Source organism: Astatotilapia calliptera, chromosome 3 (genome assembly GCF_964374335.1).
Source record: "Astatotilapia calliptera chromosome 3, fAstCal68.1, whole genome shotgun sequence".
NCBI lineage: Eukaryota > Metazoa > Chordata > Actinopteri > Cichliformes > Cichlidae > Astatotilapia > Astatotilapia calliptera.
In genome coordinates this window covers 84,167,088-84,188,050 of record NC_137424.1, presented here as the reverse complement: position 1 = coordinate 84,188,050, position 20,963 = coordinate 84,167,088, and the positions used below count along the sequence as shown (strand labels likewise).

General features: G+C 41.1%; 1 protein-coding gene across 1 annotated transcript; it reads right to left on the bottom strand.

Moving 5' to 3' along the window:
* Positions 1 to 198: 198 nt before the first annotated feature.
* LOC145426001 (uncharacterized) lies at positions 199 to 4,543 on the bottom strand. The gene has a single exon (XM_080299570.1). The coding sequence runs from the start codon at positions 2,846 to 2,848 to the stop codon at positions 1,718 to 1,720; it is 1,131 nt and encodes a 376-aa protein (XP_080155696.1). The 5' UTR covers positions 2,849 to 4,543; the 3' UTR covers positions 199 to 1,717.
* Between the last annotated feature and the right edge of the window lie 16,420 nt (positions 4,544 to 20,963).

Genomic DNA, 20,963 nt, shown 5'->3' with positions numbered 1-20,963 from the left:
AAATATGACATTTAATTTTTTTTAACTGAACTTCAATAAATTCCTGTGTCACAGTAGAGCAATATCTTTATGTTCATGCTAATAGTCAATTTTGTGAAAGCATCGGATTATTGGCTATAAATAGTTAACTCAGTATAATATGCTTTATATAGTATCCCTGGACTCAACCACACAGAAATGAAAGACACTGGGGAAAAATAAGTATTCACAGACTTTTAGTCATTTGTAATCTACACATTTTCCTAAAACTGCTTTAAAAGTACAAGCATGCATTACACACAGTGAGAAAATAAAACTTTTTTGTTTCCAAACTTATTTCCAACAAACTTTATTTGTAATGAAGAGATTAAAAAGGAACACATTCAGGTTACTTTATTTGAAGCTGTCAGTATAAAGCCAGTCTGCATTAAGTTAGCAATTCTAACTGCACAAATAAGCACAATACAACATAATGAAGGAAACGTCAGCTTGTTAGCCCATTTAACAATTAGAGTGAGCGATTTTCTGTTTTTTTTACAGATAAATATCCAAATCATGACACCAATGAAAATGAGAAAACAGACTCCAGAAAATTTACCTCAAACATAACAAATGCTCTTGCCCCTTTTTTTTTTTTTACACAGTCACAGTCTGTCTCCCAGTTCAGTTTTCAGTCAATCATTGTTCCAACATATATTAGATTATAATACTCAACACATTCCACTGTCTGACCCCTAATGAATGTGACCTTTTGGACATTAAAAATCGAGGCCCTCTTGCTTCATATATTAAATCCTCCATTAGGAACCTTGGTGTTACCTTTGACCCAGCTCTGACACACACGTTAAATCTTTGGTTCGCTCTTGTTTTTACCATTGAAGAAATATCACTGAGTCCCATTGTGTCACGCTCTGAACTGGAAATGATTCTTCATGCTTTTGTTTCATCTCGCTTAGACTATTGTAATTCCTTGTTTACTTGCTTAAGTAACGCCTCCCTGGAACGACTGCAGGGCGTTCAGACTGCTGCTGCCAGGCTTCTGACAAAGCATCACAAACACTCCCATGCCACGCCCCTGCTGATTCAGCTGCACTGGCTCCCTGTCAAGTTCAGGGTCCAATTTAAGATCATAATCATGACTTATAGGGCCCTGCACGGTGTAGCTCCAACTTACTTAAGTGATCTACTTCTTTCTTATCACCCCAGCAGGTCCCTGAGGTCTTGTGTCCAGGGGTTGCTGGTTGTCCAGCTTACAAGGTTAAAAACAGAAGGTGACAGAGCGTTTGTATCAGCGGCTGCCAGACTCTGGAGCTCGCTCCCTTTGAGTTTGAGATCTGTGGACTCAGTCGTGTCTTTTAAAAAGCAGTTAAAAACGTATCTGTTTAAACTGCTTTTGGTTGATTTTGTTTGAGATTTTTCTGCCTCTGTAAAGCACTTTGTGATTTTATCTTGAAAGGTGCTATATAAATAACATTTTACTTACTTACATGAGTATGTTTTCTAAATTCAGTGATGACGTCTTTTGAGACAGGACTCATCAGAACATTTAGCATAATGGTCAAAGTCTGGGTTGTAGCTGCTCTCATCATCCTGAGGCCAATTACCAATGACAGAGTAAACTGATATGTTTAATTGATAACTGATTAAATCTGCAAGTGAAACATTTCCATATGCAATTTTTACAGAAAACTGTATTTTCTGTAAAACCATGAGAATGTCTCGTGATTTGAGTTAAATTCTACATATCTGTCTGATGGGTTTTCATCTTGTTCCATAAGGTTTTCCTAGCTTTTTTCATAACTGCAGGTATGTGAAGTATGTACTGCAGAGCTCCTCTGGTACCTTCATCCACTCTGCTTCTCATCTCCTCCAGTTTCTGGACCTTCTCTGTGTCTCCTTTCTCCTTCATCTTCTCACTTAATAACTCAAAGTGTACAATAGTGGACAGAGAAAAAACATTCAGAGCGATTTCCTCCAGTCTGACAACATGTTGGTAGGACTCCTCCAGCCACTGTGACTTCTCTGCTGTCAGCTGGTTCATTTCCTTTTCTAGATTTTCCAAAAGGCTGGACTTGTCCTCACTTTCTGTCTTGTTCTTGTCATACTTGTTTTTCATTTCATTTTTCATCTCTTCTTCGTGTTTCTTCAGAGCCTCTTGAGTCTGTCTTATTTCTGTCTGTTTTAATTCAATAAAATCTATTCTTTCTTGCAGGTTTTGAATGCAGGCTGTCAATCTGATGCGTTCATTTAACACTTCAACAGTTGTCATCAGTTTCTGAGGTTCAATATTTTCCAGGAATTCTGAGAATTCACTCATTCCTCCCTCTGATACTCTCCATGCGTTATGCAAACCCACCTTGTCTTTCTTTTTTCTCTCTTTTTCCTGTTGGTTATTGAACAGGAAGCAAACTGGCTCATCCTCTATTCTGGCACATTTTATTTTTGCAGCTTCAAGAGCTTCAAGAGCATTTTCAGGTGTTACACCATCTGAGTGTGTGAACAGGGCCACAATGTTTTTCTCCAGGTTTTTTCCAAACAGAGAAATGACTGAATCAAAGATGTACCTCAATCGATCACTCAGTCGATTATCACTCGCCTTCATCACCAGACCCACTGCATGAACTTCATGGACTCCGTCATCTGATCGAAACAAGTCCAATAATCTTTCACTAACAATGACATCATGCTCAGTCCCTCTGGTGTCTCCATATCCAGGCGTGTCGATGATGGTCAGAGAGTAGGGCAGAGTTTCATCTTCAAAACCAAAGATCTCGTACACGATCACATCTGATGTCTGACTTTCTGATTGACTTTTCTCCTCCTCCTCTACGATCTTAAACCAGACTTCATCCTCCCACTTCACTCCCATCGTGTAGTTGACCAAAGCATTGATCAGAGTAGATTTTCCTGCTCCTGTTTCACCCACAAGTAAGATGGTTTTATTTGTCTTTTTTTTTATTTTTTTCACCAACAGTCATTTTTGTCAGAGTTCCAAACATTTTTTTCTTTGGGTTTAGCTTGTAAACAGGAGGAGGTCCTGAACTGATAAGAACACTTTTGAGGATGGTGTTCTTGTATTTTGAAGACATATCCCTGGTCCTGAGAAGCAAAAATAAAAATTTGTTAAGTTTCGGTTTTTTGCCAGACATTTAAGATAAGTAGGCATGTTTCAACATACAGACACATAAATCATAAATGCCAACCCAGTTTTGCAATCTGTTAACCCTTTAAACCCGGTCGGAGCGGGCACGCTCCGTTTTGCGTAACTATTTCTAAATCCCGGTAGCACTGCAACCACGTGAGCTAGCGCAATAATTTTTTTGCGTATGAAACCGGAGGAGTTGTACTTACATCTTAGCTTGTCCTCGGTCACAGTTTCCTTCCACATATAGCTTTGCAAAAACTGCATAAAAAGCACTTGCAGCAACTAAAACATAATATTCCAGAAACATGCTTTGCCGATCCGATCAGCTGTTTGTAACACTTCCTACATCCATCAGCGCGAACTATCGCATGTCCGCATGACCTGCCCGAAACCGGAAGTGACGTCATTTCGTGGAAAATTTCGCTTTTTGCCTTCAGGGCCTTATGAGCCTACACTGGTGTTTTTAAAAGTCAAGTTTGACTTCATGCTTTTCTGTGTCGTTTCTGGGATGCTTAGGACTCATATTGCACTGCTGGAAATAGTTTATTTTGATGCACATGCTGGGTTGGTTCTTTTTTGCAAATTTGCATCACACTGATCTAGAGCTGGGCGATAAAACGATAACGATATGTATCGCGATATAACTTTTACTCGATAGAGAAATTAAGCTATCGCGATAGACCTCGCCACTCTTGTCCTCTTAAAAAAAAAAAAAAAAAAAAAGGTCAGCCAATCCAAATTAAGTAGCGCAGAGCCGAACCAATCACAGCCGCAGCGTCACGTCGCGTGACTTGCTACGTACAGCACAAGTGCCAAGCCGCACGTGTGTTTGTTTGGGAAGTAGCCAGCGGGTAATGGAGGAAATGAGTGTGCCGACTAGAAAAATCAACCGAGCGTGACCGAAGAGAAAACAGATGATGGTTCCAATGCCGGAGAGATTGTCGAACGGAAGAGCCATAGAAGTTCCGTAGTGTGAAGGTATTTCGGCTATTTCAAGTCTTACAAAAACAGAGTAGCGTGCACTGTAAATTGTGCCGAAAGCAAGTCTGGAAATACAATAAACTGGTGCATGCGTCACACTGCGCGCCACGTTATTGTTTCGGTGAAATGAATTTCTACAATACTGTTAATTCTACTCTCTGCAGTGTTTAAATGCTTACATATACACACAGTTACTGTCCCTCCACACATACGACTCGGTTCTGCTTCTATGCCCCAGCTTTGTTTACTTTTTCCCACCGAGGCTTCTAGACTTCTGATTGGCCAACATTTCTGCACGGTTAGGAATCTAGCTCCACCTGCTGCTTTGGCATGTTCATAGCAGCGTTTTCCTTCATTTCTTCCTTTATGTGTGGACGGGATTATTTTTTAAAACGACAACGGAAAATCTCCGTTTTCAAAAATACCCGTGTACGTGTGGACGTAGCCTCAGTCTCTGACTGGAAGCGCTAATTCGTCATTCGGCTTTTGTCAGACTAAAGTAACTGTTAAAACTGTTTGCAAAGCTCAGCTATACAACAAGGAGAGATTGAGAATTTCCTTTTAGTTCTCAGTTTATTTGATATTGACAAAAGTTAGTCAGTTTTGTCTGTTCTTCTGTAAAACAAACTAAGATTTATTTTTAGAATTAATATTTTGTTTCTAAGTGGAATTGACAGTTTAGTCTGTTTCGTTTGTTCTATTTTGAAACTTAAACGCTTTAGCGGCTGCCTTTTGTGTAGTTTGCAATATTTGCCTTTATTTATCTGAAAAAGTATCATGTTCCTTAAGTACATCTACCCTGTTGAACTTATTATGGGAAATAAATATTTAAATAAAAACAAGCTGCTGATTATTTCACATTTTACTTGTGAGCAACGGCACATTTAAATCTTACAAATATAGTTATTTGGATGATATCGTGATAGATATCGTTATCGCCTGAAATGAAAAAAACATATCGTGATATGAAAAAATCTCATATCGCCCAGCTCTACACTGATCCATGCTGCTCAATTCACATCAGCTCACACACACTTTCTACCTGCAGAGTGTGGAGCAGGGAAATTATTTTACTGCTATTGTTAAATAATTATCATCATTACCATTGCATTAATAATATAATCTGTAGTTTATATTGCATTCAGAGGTTGAACAGTGTGTGTCTTTCAGAAAGGCTAAAAGTCACAGGCTGACAGGAAACAGGCTTGCAGAGAGTTTGCAGAAGAGAAAGCAGAATCTTAAGTTATTTTGAGCAGCAGGCTAGACGAGGCTATTTGAATTACTAGGTTATTCAAATTGATCATTGCTTTAACAATGTAACAGATAGCTTTAAGATGGCCTTAAGATGTTATGCATACAGTTATTATGTTAACTTTGTATTCCAGATGCAGTTATAACTATTTTATACATATTGCATATCTGTGCTTATTTGAGTTGATGTTCAGTTCTTTAAGGGTTTTAAGCTTCACTGGTGAGAGTGTCCAGATGATCCATGTTGAGGGAAAACTAGAACATAGAAGGATTGCAATACATGCTTACAAAACACTTATGTCAGGTCATTTTATATTAAGCTTTTAGTAGAGGTTCTTGATTAAAACATTTATTCAACATAGTACATGTAGTTTCAGTTAGGCTATTGTACCTAAGGATGAGCCTCTGGTCTGGTGAAAGGTCAGAAGTGCAACAGGTGAATTGAGAAGGTGTCATGGTCTGGTTGGGCACCTGCAGGTCTCAGACAGCGGCTCCTCCTCCTTTAGGCGGAGTCCGGTTGCCCCTCCCTGGCTGACCACCTGTGAGCAATCGTGCCAGCGGTATATCAGACCTGCGCTCTCAACCACTCATCGCCTGAGTATCTGCTATTCCCATGTTAGTTCAGTGGAGCATCCTAAACCTTGTCTTAACGCCGTGTGATGACTCACCTGTCTTTTCTTGTCCTCAGAGATAGCACCCGGAGTGGAGATCTTGTTCCCCTCGCTCCCGTCCTCCTGGACCTGGGCCGCCTGCTGCTTACACAACGTGGCCTGCCGGCCCACCGCTCACCTGCCTGCCTCCCCACGCCTCGACCGCTTCCGGATTTTCCGCTCCACCTGTCCCCTCCATCTGAAACCAAGTAAGGCAATTCAATTCAACTGCGGAGGATTGTTGGTTGTCTGCTGGATCCCTCTGATCGTGATCTCCTCTTGTTCCAGTGCCCCCGGTCCCTACCTAGTCCTGTTTCTACCTCCCCGCTGCCCCCACTGTTCAGCCGTCTCCTAGAGGTGTCTAGGTCGCCCTCATTATCACAGACGAATCCTACGCGCCACTAGTGTGGTGGCGTCGCTTTGTGTTTCACTTTTGTTTACCTGTGGGCGGAAATAAATCATTTGTTTTCTGTCACCTCGCTTCCGGGTTGGTTTCTGCGCCTGTGTCCATCCCTGTTCCCTCGTGCCGCTGGGCCGTGACAGAAAGAGCATTTAAGGACAAGTCACAGACAGTTATTCTGAAGAGGTGACATAGAGGCTGAGTGAGGTCAACACACACACACACACATTAGTTGGATTTATTTATAGGTAAGAGATTAGTCATGTCTGGTTGTAACTGCGAAAGTGTCTCTGTAAAAGAGGAACAGTTTCTTGTTGTCTCGGCAAGAAAGAGGAACAATTCACTTTAAGACAAGAACAGAAAGGTAGAAGTACCGGCCATGAAAATAGAAGACGATGTTCTTTTGAAACTGTGTTAAAAGTCATTGTGGTTTTGATTTGACGTACACTCAACAAAAATATAAACGCAACACCTTTGTTACTGCTCCCATTCCCCATGGGATGGACGTAGAGACCTAAAATTCAGTCCAGATACACAATATAACCATCCCTCCCAAACAGTGGTCACAAATCAGTCCAAATGTGTGGTAGTGGGCACATCTGCTATATTGAGATAATCCATCCCACCTCACAGGTGTGCCACATCAGGATGCTGATCTGACATCATGAGTAGTGCACAGGTGTACCTCAGACTGCCCACAACAAAAGGCCACCCTCACTGAAAAGCCTTCAGCTGATCCAAAATGCTGCAGCAAGAGTCCTGACAGGGACTAGAAAGAGAGAGCATATTTCTCCTGTTCTGGCTTCCCTTCATTGGCTTCCTGTTAAATCCAGAATTGAATTCAAAATCCTGCTCCTCACATACAAGGTCTTAAATAATCAGGCCCCATCTTATCTTAATGACCTTGTAGTACCATATCACCCTATTAGAGCACTTCGTTCTCGCTCTGCAGGCCTACTTGTTGTTCCTAGAGTATTTAAAAGTAGAATGGGAGGCAGAGCCTTCAGTTTTCAGGCCCCTCTTCTGTGGAACCAGCTTCCAGTTTGGATTCAGGAGACAGACACTATCTCTACTTTTAAGTTTAGGCTTCAAACTTTCCTTTTTGCTAAAGCATATAGTTAGGGCTGGACCAGGTGACCCTGAATCCTCCCTTAGTTATGCTGCAATAGACGTAGGCTGCCGGGGATTCCCATGATGCATTGAGTTTTTCCTTTCCAGTCACCTTTCTCACTCACTATGTGTTAACAGACCTCTCTGCATTGAATCATATCTGTTATTAACCTCTGTCTCTCTTCCACAGCATGTCTTTATCCTGTCTTCCTTCTCTCACCCCAACCGGTCGCAGCAGATGGCCCCGCCCCTCCCTGAGCCTGGTTCTGCCGGAGGTTTCTTCCTGTTAAAAGGGAGTTTTTCCTTCCCACTGTCGCCAAAGTGCTGCTCATAGGGGGTCATATGATTGTTGGGTTTTTCTCTGTATCTATGAAGCACCTTGAGGCGACTTTTGTTGTGATTTGGCGCTATATAAATAAAATTGAATTGAAATTGAATAGACGAGCAGTAAATTTCTTCTGAACACTGACATGATGTTGTCATCTCAGCAGCAATAGCCCTGTCCATGTTTCTTTCTCTAAACAAACTCATCCACCTGACTCATTATGAGAGTTAGGGTCCTGTTGGAATAAGAATATTAATTCATATTTTTCTTTTTCCTCACTAGTCTGCATCTTGTTAGCGGACTCTGCCAAATCCCTTTGCCAACAAAACTTGGGCCTTCTGAATGTGGCAGCGCTCTGTTCTCTAAGACTGGCGGCACAGCGCGAGGATCTGTTGGAGTCTTCACCTACGATCTCTACGATACAGCTGCAGACAGAGCTGATAAGAAAATAGCCGTCCTGTTCTCGGTTCCTTTTGACTACGGCCTGCACTCTAACTGGTGCGCCGTCGGAGTCTTTGACGGGGAAACAAACAGTGATAGTGCTCTTTATGATAAGATGTATCGCACTCCTGAGAGAGGGTTTGTCAGAGGAAAAGCTGATGGCTATGATCTGACTCACACAGATTTTAATGTCACCATTAAATCCAGCATGACAAACTTCAGCATTGCAACGCTGAAAGTTGAAGTACACAATAAAGTAATTGAATAAAAAATAAAGTAATTATGCAAATATGAGCTCTGATTGTTTTTGGGGCAGATCTTGAGGAAAGGCCTGATCACCCTTCATTAGTATTATTTTTACTTATCAGGATAAACAGATATAAACTTGAGTTAACCCAGGGTTTCCCCATCTTCCACAGAAAACGGTCCTTACAACACAACAGACATTAGGAATAAAAAAGGAGTATAAAAGAAATACCAGTAAAATACAATCCTGTCGTAAAAGCGATCAACGCTCAGTATGGCTGTTTATTTCACAGGTGTGGTTGGTTGAACAGGTATCGAGGTGTGTTTCATGTTTGTGGCAGTGGAACAGACTCATCAGCAGAGCAGAATCATTTTCTGATCACACGAACACATTTCACCCAGCAGATAATCAATATGTCACTGAAAGCACGCTTTAAAAGACATAACCTGCTCCTGACAGTTTGAGTTTATGTTCTCTCAGCTGCAGCTGTTTGAGATTGTGAACCAGCTGTGTAGGACAGAAAACTCAGGGTTAACCCTGAAGTAACCCGAATGAGCAAAATTCTCTGGAGTTAAAAGCTTTAGTTGTTTAAAAATAAAGTTTTAACATCGAATCATTAAAGATCAGCTGAGCAGGTAACACATGCTTGCGTGGATGGGATGTACTGAGTTGGATTATTGATGAAATCAGACTGAAACGCTCCACCAAGTGTTTTTTAGAAAATCATCATAACCTTTGAGGAAAGAAGCTTTCAAGGATTTAATAATCTTTTGCTGGTTCTGTGGGTTCAGGTCACGTTTCGCCTGTCTCGTGGGGTGTGGTTTCTTCCAGCTGTGTTCCCCTCCTGTTTCCATTCCCTGATTACTCCCTGTGTATTTAAGCCCTGTGTTTTCCTGTGCTCCCTGTTGCATCGTACTCTGAGTGTGTTCGAGTTTAGTCCTGCATTTTGGGTCCTTTCTCCCTGACGAAATACTAATTTGATGTTTCCTGTGCATTAATTTCAACATGTGATTCTTTGTTTTCTGAGCCCTAAACCAATAAATAAATTAGACTTTACTTTAACTTGCCCCTGTGCTTTATTCACTGACATCTCATCTACTTCATTGATCTGGTTTCAGTTTGGGAAAAATGTGTGAGGTTATACACATTGTTGTACATGATTGCTACCACTTTGCCCTCCTGGTCAGCTGACAGTAACATTTATTTATTAGCAAATATGTTGATAAAATGGAAACCAGAGCTCATGTGTAAAAAGGGCCACGACGTCTCACATAAACTTCAGTTTTTGCAGGTTTGACCAAATCTCAGCAAGCAGGTCCAGTTGGTAACTTAAAGAAACTGAGGAAGACTGAAGGAGGATTTCCTGAGAAAAACTACAAAACCATAGATATTCTCTTCATTCTGGGGCGTCTGTATCCAGTAAGGGTCCTAAGGTTCGACCCTTGCTAAGCGAGCCCACTGCAGACATGAGCGAGACAGATAATGTTCCTCATAAATTAAAGGACACTTATCCTCAAAGCCATTAAGGGTTAACTGAAATATTCCATCGTATTCAAAAATTAATTAAAATCCTTCTTTAGTTGATGTTGTTATGGAAAATTTAACAATAACCTGCAACACAGTCAGTGAGCTTGATTTGTGGGTTTAATAAACACACTGCAATGTGGAGAGAGCATCCCAGTGAAACACCAGGACCATCTCTGTGGCCACCACCCTCACATCTTCTATACAGACACACAGACAAAGAACATCCACAGACTCTCACATGTTGGTATAGCCCCCCCTCTCACAGGGGGCTATACCTCCTCCCTCACAGAGAGAATTATGACCTTGTTTTCTGCTTGGCCGTCACCTAAAGATTTACATCCCTGATAAGCAGGAGTCCCACTATCTGTTTAACGTCTCCCATTACAACGGCCTCACTGTGGTAACTTTCCACGTGCATGTAAACTAGTGACAGGAGTGCTCTCACTATGGTAAAGTGAGAAAGTGATATTACTATAACTAATGAGATGTGATTAAATATGTGATTAATACATGAGAAAAGAAATCCGCCACCACATTCCACCCTTTGTGATACCACAATTAAGAATCACATAAAAACATGGAGATTTCTTTTCTAACTACTGAACATCAGCACAATTACATACTCAAAGAAATTCCATAATGTGCATCCTCCCTATAGTCAGAAGGAAAAAAACAAATTCACACTTTATGGTCATCTTCGCTCCATCCCTTTGTTTGAAGGATGGCAGATACCATAAAAGAAAACACAATATGAGATCATATACAAAATGAAACAGCCTCTGTTGTTCATCTGCAAAGAAAACTTTACCCTTAGTTACATCAAGCTGCTCTTTCATAAGAACCTGTTGTTTAGATAAGGAAGTCTTTCAGTGTGTGATATATTTTCCACTTTATCATTAAATCAACCCATGTTTCCCAATTTATTAACGGTTTCTGTAAAAGACCCCCATCCCCAGTGTTATTAGGGATTGAGGCACACATGCCCGACCAAACATCACACACTCCTTTGTGCCATTTGCTTTGCCCTGTCCAGATGTTTGCCATCAAGGACAGTGACTATAACCTAAGTGAATACCACAAACCTAAACTAACTTCAAAGTTAGTGCTTCCCAAAGTCTGGGGTAAAACCCAGAAGTAGCCATGAATTTCCACACAGCCAACATATATCAAACACTTCTGAGCTACATTTACAACAGAGAGATCGATCTTTCCTCTCTATCAGTCAGTACATTGTGCTGTACTCGTTACTACTGTAGACCCATTTACACAGTGTAAACCCTCTCAAAGGCATTTACAATCATCTTTACTGTCCCCACAGCAGTGATTGGGGAAACCAAAACCACCACATTTAACTCTAGAAGAACAACCGCATTCTTTAGGTGCTTCCAGCATGTTTGAGACCTATCAAAATCAATTGTTGAAATGTGATGAACCCAAAATCCTACTTTACAGTGTCAAACAACATGTCAGAGCTGAGTACACATGTCAAAAGAACTCACAACTATTGTTACTATGTTTACTCAGACAATGAGGGCCTAATGCACGTACGCATCAGGAACTGACATGCTAGATAATCAGTCTACCTACCCTACAAAATGCACACAAGTTGCTGTAAAACGTGCATGCTCTAATTACTCCAATCACTTCTACTCAGGCTCAGAGTTTGTGATGTTCGGAGAGTTATGTGAATGCATATCATTTATAAAATGATTATTAACGTCACACCAACGACCTCCTTAACCTAAAAACATACTAAGCTTTCCAGGGAAACTGATTGGTTGTTTAAGCAGGTGTTATCTGCATTCATTCGCTGATCCCTGACACAGAGTCTGCTCTGCAGTCGCTGAGTTGGAGCTTGGCACGAGTGTTTCCTAGTTCTCGCTGGGTCTCTGAAGACTTCTGATCAGCACCCAGTCTCAATCTCAGTCTGGAGATTCCACCCTTGGGATGATTTCTTCCAGCAATACTCTGGCTGCTGCCAGTGGCGTGTCTAGAAATGTTTGTTGGGGGGGCCAGGTAGGGGCACAGATTTGGAGAAGGGTGGCAGATGTAATTGGCAGATAATGTTAAAAACAAATCTACCAACCGTTCACCATAATTCAATAATCCTGTAAACCTAATAACCGAATGCACTTTTAACTCTTATTAGAATGAGATTTTAACCACTACGGTGCAAAGTTTTTAGATACTGCGTTGATAAAGTACAAGAGATACAATCAGTGCTTTGTCAGTGTTTACTCAGCATTCAAGGACAGCAATATTTGCATAGTATTTTTACTGACATGTAGTGCACATATGTTTTGGGCAAAAACATTTTTGAATATTAAAATACGAACATTTTAAACATACAATTGACAAATTAGCCAATGCAAAACTTTATCTGCCTGTTAAAAAAAGAAGATAATCTTCTCACAAACTGGTGTTTGATTTTGAAACAGGAAAAAAGTGGAGAAACAAATGAAAAGACTAACATTTGAATAAAACCTGAAAGCAAGTAAATACTTTCTATGCTGCCTTATGGTAAACTTTGGTAATATTGATAAAGAACAACACTGGCTGATGATGAAATACAGTCAGCTGGCATGGTGACACTGCCAGTATAACCTGCAGGGCTGGACTGGGACAGAAAAATTGGGCATTTTGACTAGAGACCAGCCCCCCAGGTATTAAAGCCATAAAGACTTTGACTGAAAACAAACCCTGTTGTGACAGTGATGTACAGTCTTGTTGGTATATGTATGATTTCTATACATTTTACGTCAGATAAAAACTTTGGTTGTAAGATTTAGATAATTATTTAATAAAAGCGAAACATTTTAAATGAGAATAAGAAAGTATTTCTTTGTGCCCCCCTCTCCCTGTTAATGCCCTACCTGGCCCCCTGGCAAAACTTTGCTAGACCCGCCCCTGCACAGTTACCAGCTGTCAGCTGCTTAGAAAAGGATCCTGGTGTTATTAGTCTCTCAGAAACAGTTCATAACTTCAACTCATCCATGTCACCTAAAAGGTAAACCTGTTTCTCCATCACCTGTTCAGCTCTGATGATTCAGTAAGGACATCTCCTGGTTTCATCTTCATGTTTCCCTCTCACCACATATCTAAACAGACATCATGACCAGCAGCTTTACAGCTGTGGCTCCAGCAAACATCAGCTGATACTAGAAATTAATATTAAATCAATTCTAACAACAGCTGATCAAGCTTAAACGTGCTGCTGTTGTTTAGCGCGACATCTGCTGGTTTCCTGTTTCTGGCGCAAAGTGGACGATAAACAAACAAGAGAGCCGATCAGCTGATCATTGATCAGTTTCATGATTGAAGTAGCAACAGGAGAGGGAGGGGAGAGAATGAGAGAAGAAGAGGCAGCTGTGCAGCGTAATGACAGAATAACTCCAGCTTTGTGTCTTTTTTCATTGTAGCTGAAGTTCGGGACAAACTGCGTCTCTTCTCAGCTCAATATGAAACGAATCACCCCATGTGTTTAATCAAAACTATCGTAACCTTTTCTTAAGTAATGTCACTCACGTGCTTTCACACTATGAGCTCAACAGTGATATGATAATGAGCCCAACAGTAAGATGTTCTGTAGTCACTGCACAACCTGTTTCATTTCACTTATGTCTGTTTGTGTCTGTGCCGAATCCTCCACGAGCACTCTTAGAGAGAAACAAACATTAGCAAAACATATGAAGCACCCTGGAGGTTTTTCCTGGATCAACAGATTCCAGAGGTGCTGCAAAAAGATCATAAAGTTAACGCTCTGCTGTAAAAGAGGTAATACTGGTTTCAAACATGTTTGACACTGTATTCACATGTTCTCCAACATTTTCTCAACAACATAGTGTAATTGCATAACCAATGTATAACCTGTAATCACAGTTGCCTTCACACATAAACCCAGTAATCCTGTGAGAAAAAACATTAACCAGTTGTGTGTCCTGCTATCAATCACATGATCAGATCACATGATGAATCCTCTGCTGTAGAAAAGAGAATGTAAATGTTAGCGCCACGCAGGTGTATACACACTTTCTCACAGTGACCTCTGCATTTGGCAATACTAGGTCATAATAACACTCCGCTGGTAAATTCACAGACACAGAAAGTGGCATTTAAAAGGTTAAATGAGCACACAACCTGGGATGTTGCTGTCATCTTTCCACTCCTTTAAAAACAGAGAAACACACATAGATGCATCCACCCTGTCGTCATGTGGAGGTGCAACCTCACTACTTTTAGCATTTATCCACCTCAATCAAATCTATGGTCAGAGCTTTGTGACTTCCTGCACATGGCGGGCCCAATTCATGCATTCGTCTGTGTTTTGATTAAAATTTTGTTTCCTCATGAAGTCAGCAGTGGCTGGGTGAAAGCCGTTCATCAGAGCATGGCTTAACTGCTGCTGATGTGGGCTGGCCTTCTCTGCACGCTCTTCAAGGCCGCTATGTTTTCTGCCAACTTCTAACATTTGACATTTTCCAACAATACAGTGTGTTACCATAAGCAACAAGCATCCAGTAAAAACAGTTTCTTTCACACAAAATCAGTAAAACAGAAAAGTAGCAGCTTAAGGGTTAAGTCTGCCCACACTCATGTAAACATGAAGTCTCTCCTCTTCTGGTCTCTGTCATCCTCCTGCTTCTGCAAAAACAAGCAAATAAACACACACACATCCACCCTTTTCACTGTTTGGGTGGATTAGGCATTAGAAGTGACTAATTCTAAAATAGTTACTGTCGTCTCAATTTCAAGTCAGTCACATTTAGTCCACATCATCAGTCCAGCCACAGTCCTCTGCACTTGCATTTATACCAATCACATGCATTCATCTAGTCACATGCATTCATAAGGATCATTGCTGATAGTGGAAAACCGCGCACAGATTAAGTATCCACTGACAACAATATTTCGTCATTCCAAAAACAAAAACAATTCTTCTTGCTTTGAAATGGATTGAATCACTACAATCCTTTTAAACACAGGATTTACCATCTAATATGGTCAACGTCCTGCCCATACGGAAAAGAAATAGTAAAAACTTATATGTGATTACTCATGAAAGCGGCCACTTTCTCATTACTTTCATACATTGTTTTAGTAAGTATCCAAAACATACAAGTTTCATTATATAATTTTTTAAGGGATCTTATATCTGTTTTCACTCTTGTATGCTTTTCATACAAGTTTCACAAGACAGATACAAACTTTATAAGATTTATATATATCTTCTCCATGTGGGCAGGTAGGTGAATTTTCTCAGAATCCACTTGTAATCTAGAGAAACTCACCTTGTATTTGCTCTCCATTAAAGTATTTTATAGCGCTTTTGCCCCCCATCTTGCAGGCCTGCTTTTAAATCATCAACACACAAAATATCACCCCAGAGGGGCGATACCTGGCAGGTTTTTTCCTAAGTGCACTGTTACAAAAAAAACCAACATATTAGGCCCGGTTCAGGACATGTCTAAGTGTAAAACCCCCAGTCTTTCTCTTAGAAAAAAGAAAAACAACCTAAACCTAACTGGCAGAATCAGCCCGGGACTAAAACAAAAACCCCAAAATCTACCAGAAAAAGGAAAAGTTTTGCCTTCAGGTGAAATAAGAGGCTGTAGGGGTTGGAACCTGCCATGCAGTCACTGCTTCTGGCTTTAATGCTTACATGGTCTGAAATCAGGCTTAAGAGTCTTTTTGTTTTGTTCATTTTCCCCACATCGTATTTACTGGTTGCCCACAAGTGCTCCAGAATATCACACAGTTCTGGAAAGTCTGGGGCCAACTGACCTAGTTCCACCTGCTAAACACACACTTTCTTTATGAGCAGCTGCACAGTTCCAACATCACTAATGTTCACCATTAAAAGCTTCCTAACACTTCATATCAATGTTTTATCACTGGAATGTGAATTTTCTTCCCCAAACACAAAACGTGTAACATGCTGTCGGTATTTCACAAAACAAGTTTGGTCTCATGTAATCAGAGTGTATATCTGGGTGCAAGCTTCAGCCACACATCAGAAACAGGGAACTCAACCCTCTGCTACATCTTATTCACCTGTTTTATAATCCAGTCATCCTTCAGCTAATTTGCATATCAGCTATTAACCCACTAAGCTGACAGGACAACAGAGATGCGTGTTCAACATGTTATGACAAAAGAGAATTTCCTTCATACAGTAAATCACTTGTGCTGCACCAATCAAGCAGAAAGTATTTGACAATTTACTATATCAACAACTAAACTTATTGTCTGATCACTGGTTGGTCAAACCAGAATTTTCCCCACAAAAGTTAAACTGTTGTCCTGCAACCCAGAGAGTAAACTGTCAGCAGTGGATACACTCAGCGTTTGATAACAAGTGTCTGTGAAATTTGCACAATTTTAACACTGACGACAGATAACAAGCTGATCTTCACTGCATGTGTGTGTGTGTGTGTGTGTGTGTGTGTGTGTGTGTGTGTGTGCGTGTGTGTGTGTGTGTGTGCATGTGTGTGTGTGTGTGTGTGTGTGTGTGTGCGTGCGTGCGCGTTAGTAGGCAGGTTCACTGCATGTGTGTGTGTGCGTGTGTGTGTGTGCGTGTGTGTTAGTAGGCAGGTTCACTGCATGTGTGTGTGTGCATGTGTGCGTGCGTGTGTGTGTGCGTGCGTGCGTGTGTGTTAGTAGGCAGGTTCAATGCATGTGTGTGTGTGTGCGTGTGTGCGTGTGTTAGTAGGCAGGTTTAATGCATGTGTGTGTGTTAGTAGGCAGGTTCAATGCATGTGTGTGCAGTGGAGCTGCAGATTCAGCAGGGCTTTGTCCTTAGAGCTGCCTTTCCTTCACATTTCTCTGTTTATGTGTGTTTTAGTTTCACCTTTCACCTACGGACTCAACCTCCACAAGACAGCCGGCCACAGTTTTCCAGCCCAATGTTCATGTGTTCTCACATTAACAACAACAGACCTCCATGCTCTCTTCTCCCACCTCTCACAGCTTCTGTCTCTCTCCTGCATCGGCAGCAGTTCACGGTGGTGGCGTGTCAGAGGCCCAGGGGGCCGTTCTTCTTCAGCTTTGCCTTTTGTCTTTCACTCTTTTCAGTCTCTGCCATTTCAGTTCCCAGTATAGCAAATGTGAAACGCAGACAGTCTTCTCAAGTCCATTCACACACATTGATGTCGCTGGTGAACCTCCCAGCTTGTGATTGGGAGCGCATGCTTCCATCCACTATGGCATGTGTACATGCTGCTGAACCCTGTAAGGTTTAGGGCAGTGTTGCTGTGTGTTCACATTGTTGAGTCTTGAAGTCGACGCAGTTGCTGTCGAACTGCATTTTCTCTTCAGGGAGAGATTGATCGCCCTCGAAGCTTGTTCTTCATCGTGAGGTGTACATGGAGTGAAGCTGTGTAATGTTCAGCCAAAACACAGGCTGGTGTGGTTCCAATTATGTTAAGCTATCATTTTGCTCCGGCCGCTGTGCTGGTGGAGGACGCTGATCCAGTTCCATAGCCACCTGTGCTAACACACTAAAACATTTAATATCATTTTCATCACTGCTCATCAACACTTTCCCTCTCTTATTCTTCTGTCCACATTTTAACACATCTCTGTCCATCACTCTCGGTTATACACACACCCACAGCACTTCTTACACACTGTGGCCAGGAGATATTTTATTTTGTATTCTTATGATCACAGTTATAATCAGAATTATCATTGATTAATCATTTACCAGTGTTGAATCAGTTGATTGAATAATCTTTGAATCACATCTATGTTACTCTGAGCCAATATTAAGGTACACAGATTATTAGCACTTTGATCAGTCTATTGTTGTTCTGTATTATTCTTTCTATTTGCTTAAAGCTGTTCTACAGTCCTGTAACCACTCAAAAAGCCTGTGGGTCCTGCTAGACCCTGGAACGGTCTACGTTCAGTTTTGCACGTATTCAGCCTTACACCAACACGCACGTTCACACACACACACACACACTTATGGAGAACTGTGAGGGCGTCTCAGGACATGCTCCCTGTTTGACACACACACACTCACAATCGACACGAATAGATATACACACCACACACACTGGTTTTCTCGGAGTGCTGGACTGAGTGGAAACATCTGGAACATGTTGTTGTTCTTAGCCATACAAGGACATAGAAGGGTGAACTGACTGATACTTATCAGGTGACTTGACGTCATCATTGCAATAAAAACCTTGTGTTAGGGTTGTTCTTGGGAGATTTGCTCGTGAAGACTTGTGACGCTCATCTTCCCCATATGTACATATGTATAATAAAATCACTATTTCTGACATCTACTGAGAGACCATGCAGTCGTTTGTCTCTTCCTCAAATACGAACCATGACACACACACACACACACACACACACACAGCACTTCTTACACACACACACACACACACACAGCACTTCTTACACACACACACACACACACACACACACACACACACACGCACACGCACACGAACAACAACAACACCAACACAGAGAAGAAGAAGAAGAGGGGGTCGGCAGACTATGAATAAATCTACATACTCTGATATATGGTATGTGTTTTATAAAAACCTACTCTACACCAGCTGAGGAAGTAATTAAACACAATGTTTTGCCAAGTTTCCCCTCTGGGAAAAAGTCTGTCTTCATTTATTTAGTTGTATTTAATTATGTCCATATGCATGTGTCTACCAGCCTCGACTTTTTGGTGCCCACACGATACAGAGACAAATATGATGACAAACACTCCTATCTGCTTCCACCACACACTATTCTGATCTATATCACAAATGCCAGCAATTACTAAACATGTACATTTTGCTACTTAATAAGAATGTATCATAAACAGTCAGCAAATCTTTGACATATGAAAATATTTAAACAGAAATCTCTGATAATGTTTGTGGTGTCAGCTTTTTCCTTTTCAAACTGTGCGAGAGAAGAAGTATCTCACGACATTCACGCCTAATGTGTTCAGCATATTCTGCACAGTCTGCATCGTCACTGGTACCTGTTTAAGGCTGAAGGCGGGTTGAACAGCAGGCTCTGGACACGGGCCCCAGTGGGGAACCTGAGCCCTGATGATGGGGAGGGTGAGTGCAAACACCAGAGCCAAAGGTAGCTTCATGGTAAAGATGTGGCTTTATTACCTAAAGAGAGTATGAAAGAAAAGCAGGTAAGGTAACACAAACCAAAAGAAACATGGCCAACGCAAACAAGATTACTGCTACATCAACTCAGGCAACATTTTTCTTGGCAGAAATAATCTAATATTAACTAATTTATAGTTTAATCCTTCGCATGTATCTCCGCAGATTTCTCTTACCTCTGTGTTCCAGTGGTTCAGATATGTGCTCTGTCTTTAGAGATAGAGAGACAAGGCCGTGTGACCGATGGTGACATGGAACTGAATCTGAGCCCCAAAGAGAGAATAAGAGTTATGCTTTTGCACCATATTGTGTTTTCACCGTTCTTTCATAGCAAGAAGAACGATTTTCAGTCAAATGATCCCTACAATCAGTATATTTAATTTCAAAATCAGCCACCCTGGAAATCAACCGACCATCTGGATAATTGTCAGATACTTCTTCCACCACAGGTACTTTTGGATCTTAGGTCCACAGGAGGCAAGACCGTAATACAGGTACATCAGGACATGGATCATCGCATTCATATGTGCACCAAAGAATGCTGCAGTAGAAGAAACAATAAGTTTTTAATTTTGTTCTGCTTACTATAGTTAAAAAAAATCTTAAACTGAGTTGCTCTGAACTCCTGCTGTCTGTATCCAATAAAAAGACAATAGTTGAGGGGGTGGGAGATACAAACAAGTGTAGGTCCAGGGGCCCATGAATCCAGATTAAACTATCCAAGCTACATATGACGATACTATGCTTGTGGGTTTCAGTGAAATTTGTCATCTAGCTTCCTCATCAGTGTTCAGACTCAGTTTACTCTCAGTCACAATCATCTACTTGCAAATATACATATAGCTGCACCTGTGTTTACTAATTAGCAAGTGATAGCGTGTTATCATGCTAAATACATACTGTGAACATGATAAACATTGTACCCAATAGTAAACTTCAGCGATTAAATGCTATTACTCTCAACATGTTGCCTTGTTGGCATTAGCACTTAGCTCAAAGTGCTCCTCTGCCTGTGGTATACCTTTACAGAGTTGCTAGCATGGCTGTTAATATGCAGATGCATATTATAAAAAAAATAAGCTCAACAAACAACAATAATGAATACATTAACCAGTAGTGAATAAAAGGTTTATAGACAAGTAGCTCCACATGTTTGGTTTAGCTTCCTGAAGCATCCACCAAGGCATTTGTGTCTCTTCCCAGCCCTCACCCAGTATAAACCACAAAACTACAGAGCCGGTGAAGGCTTTATCAACAGCAATGCTGATAAATTCATATATATATCATATAGCTGATGTCTGCTGTGTTGTAAGCTACTCACACTGTCCTCCTGCCACCCACTTGATGCCAATCCACCAGAGCGTGAACATGGAGCAATGATGGTAGACGTGCAGGAAGGTGACCTGGTTAAATTTTTTCCTCAGGATGAAAAACACAGTGTCCAGATACTCAATGCCTTTGGAGATGAAATACCACCACAGAGCTCCTGCCACCTGACTCCCACAGAAATAAAGAAGGGGAAGAAAAAGACTGTTAACATATGAACATATATGATCAAGAGCTACATGTGCGTGAACTCTGATTTTGGAAATCCTAACCTCGACCCGAGACTGACTCACTTGTGGTTTCTGTTTCAAACTACGTCATAGAGCAACAGGAAGGAAGGTGAAACTGAACACCATTCAACTCCGGCTTGTACTTTTTTCTGATAACAGGCCCGTGCTCTAAATGTATGGATGCCTCTCATGTTTCTAAAAGCTCTCTGAGTGA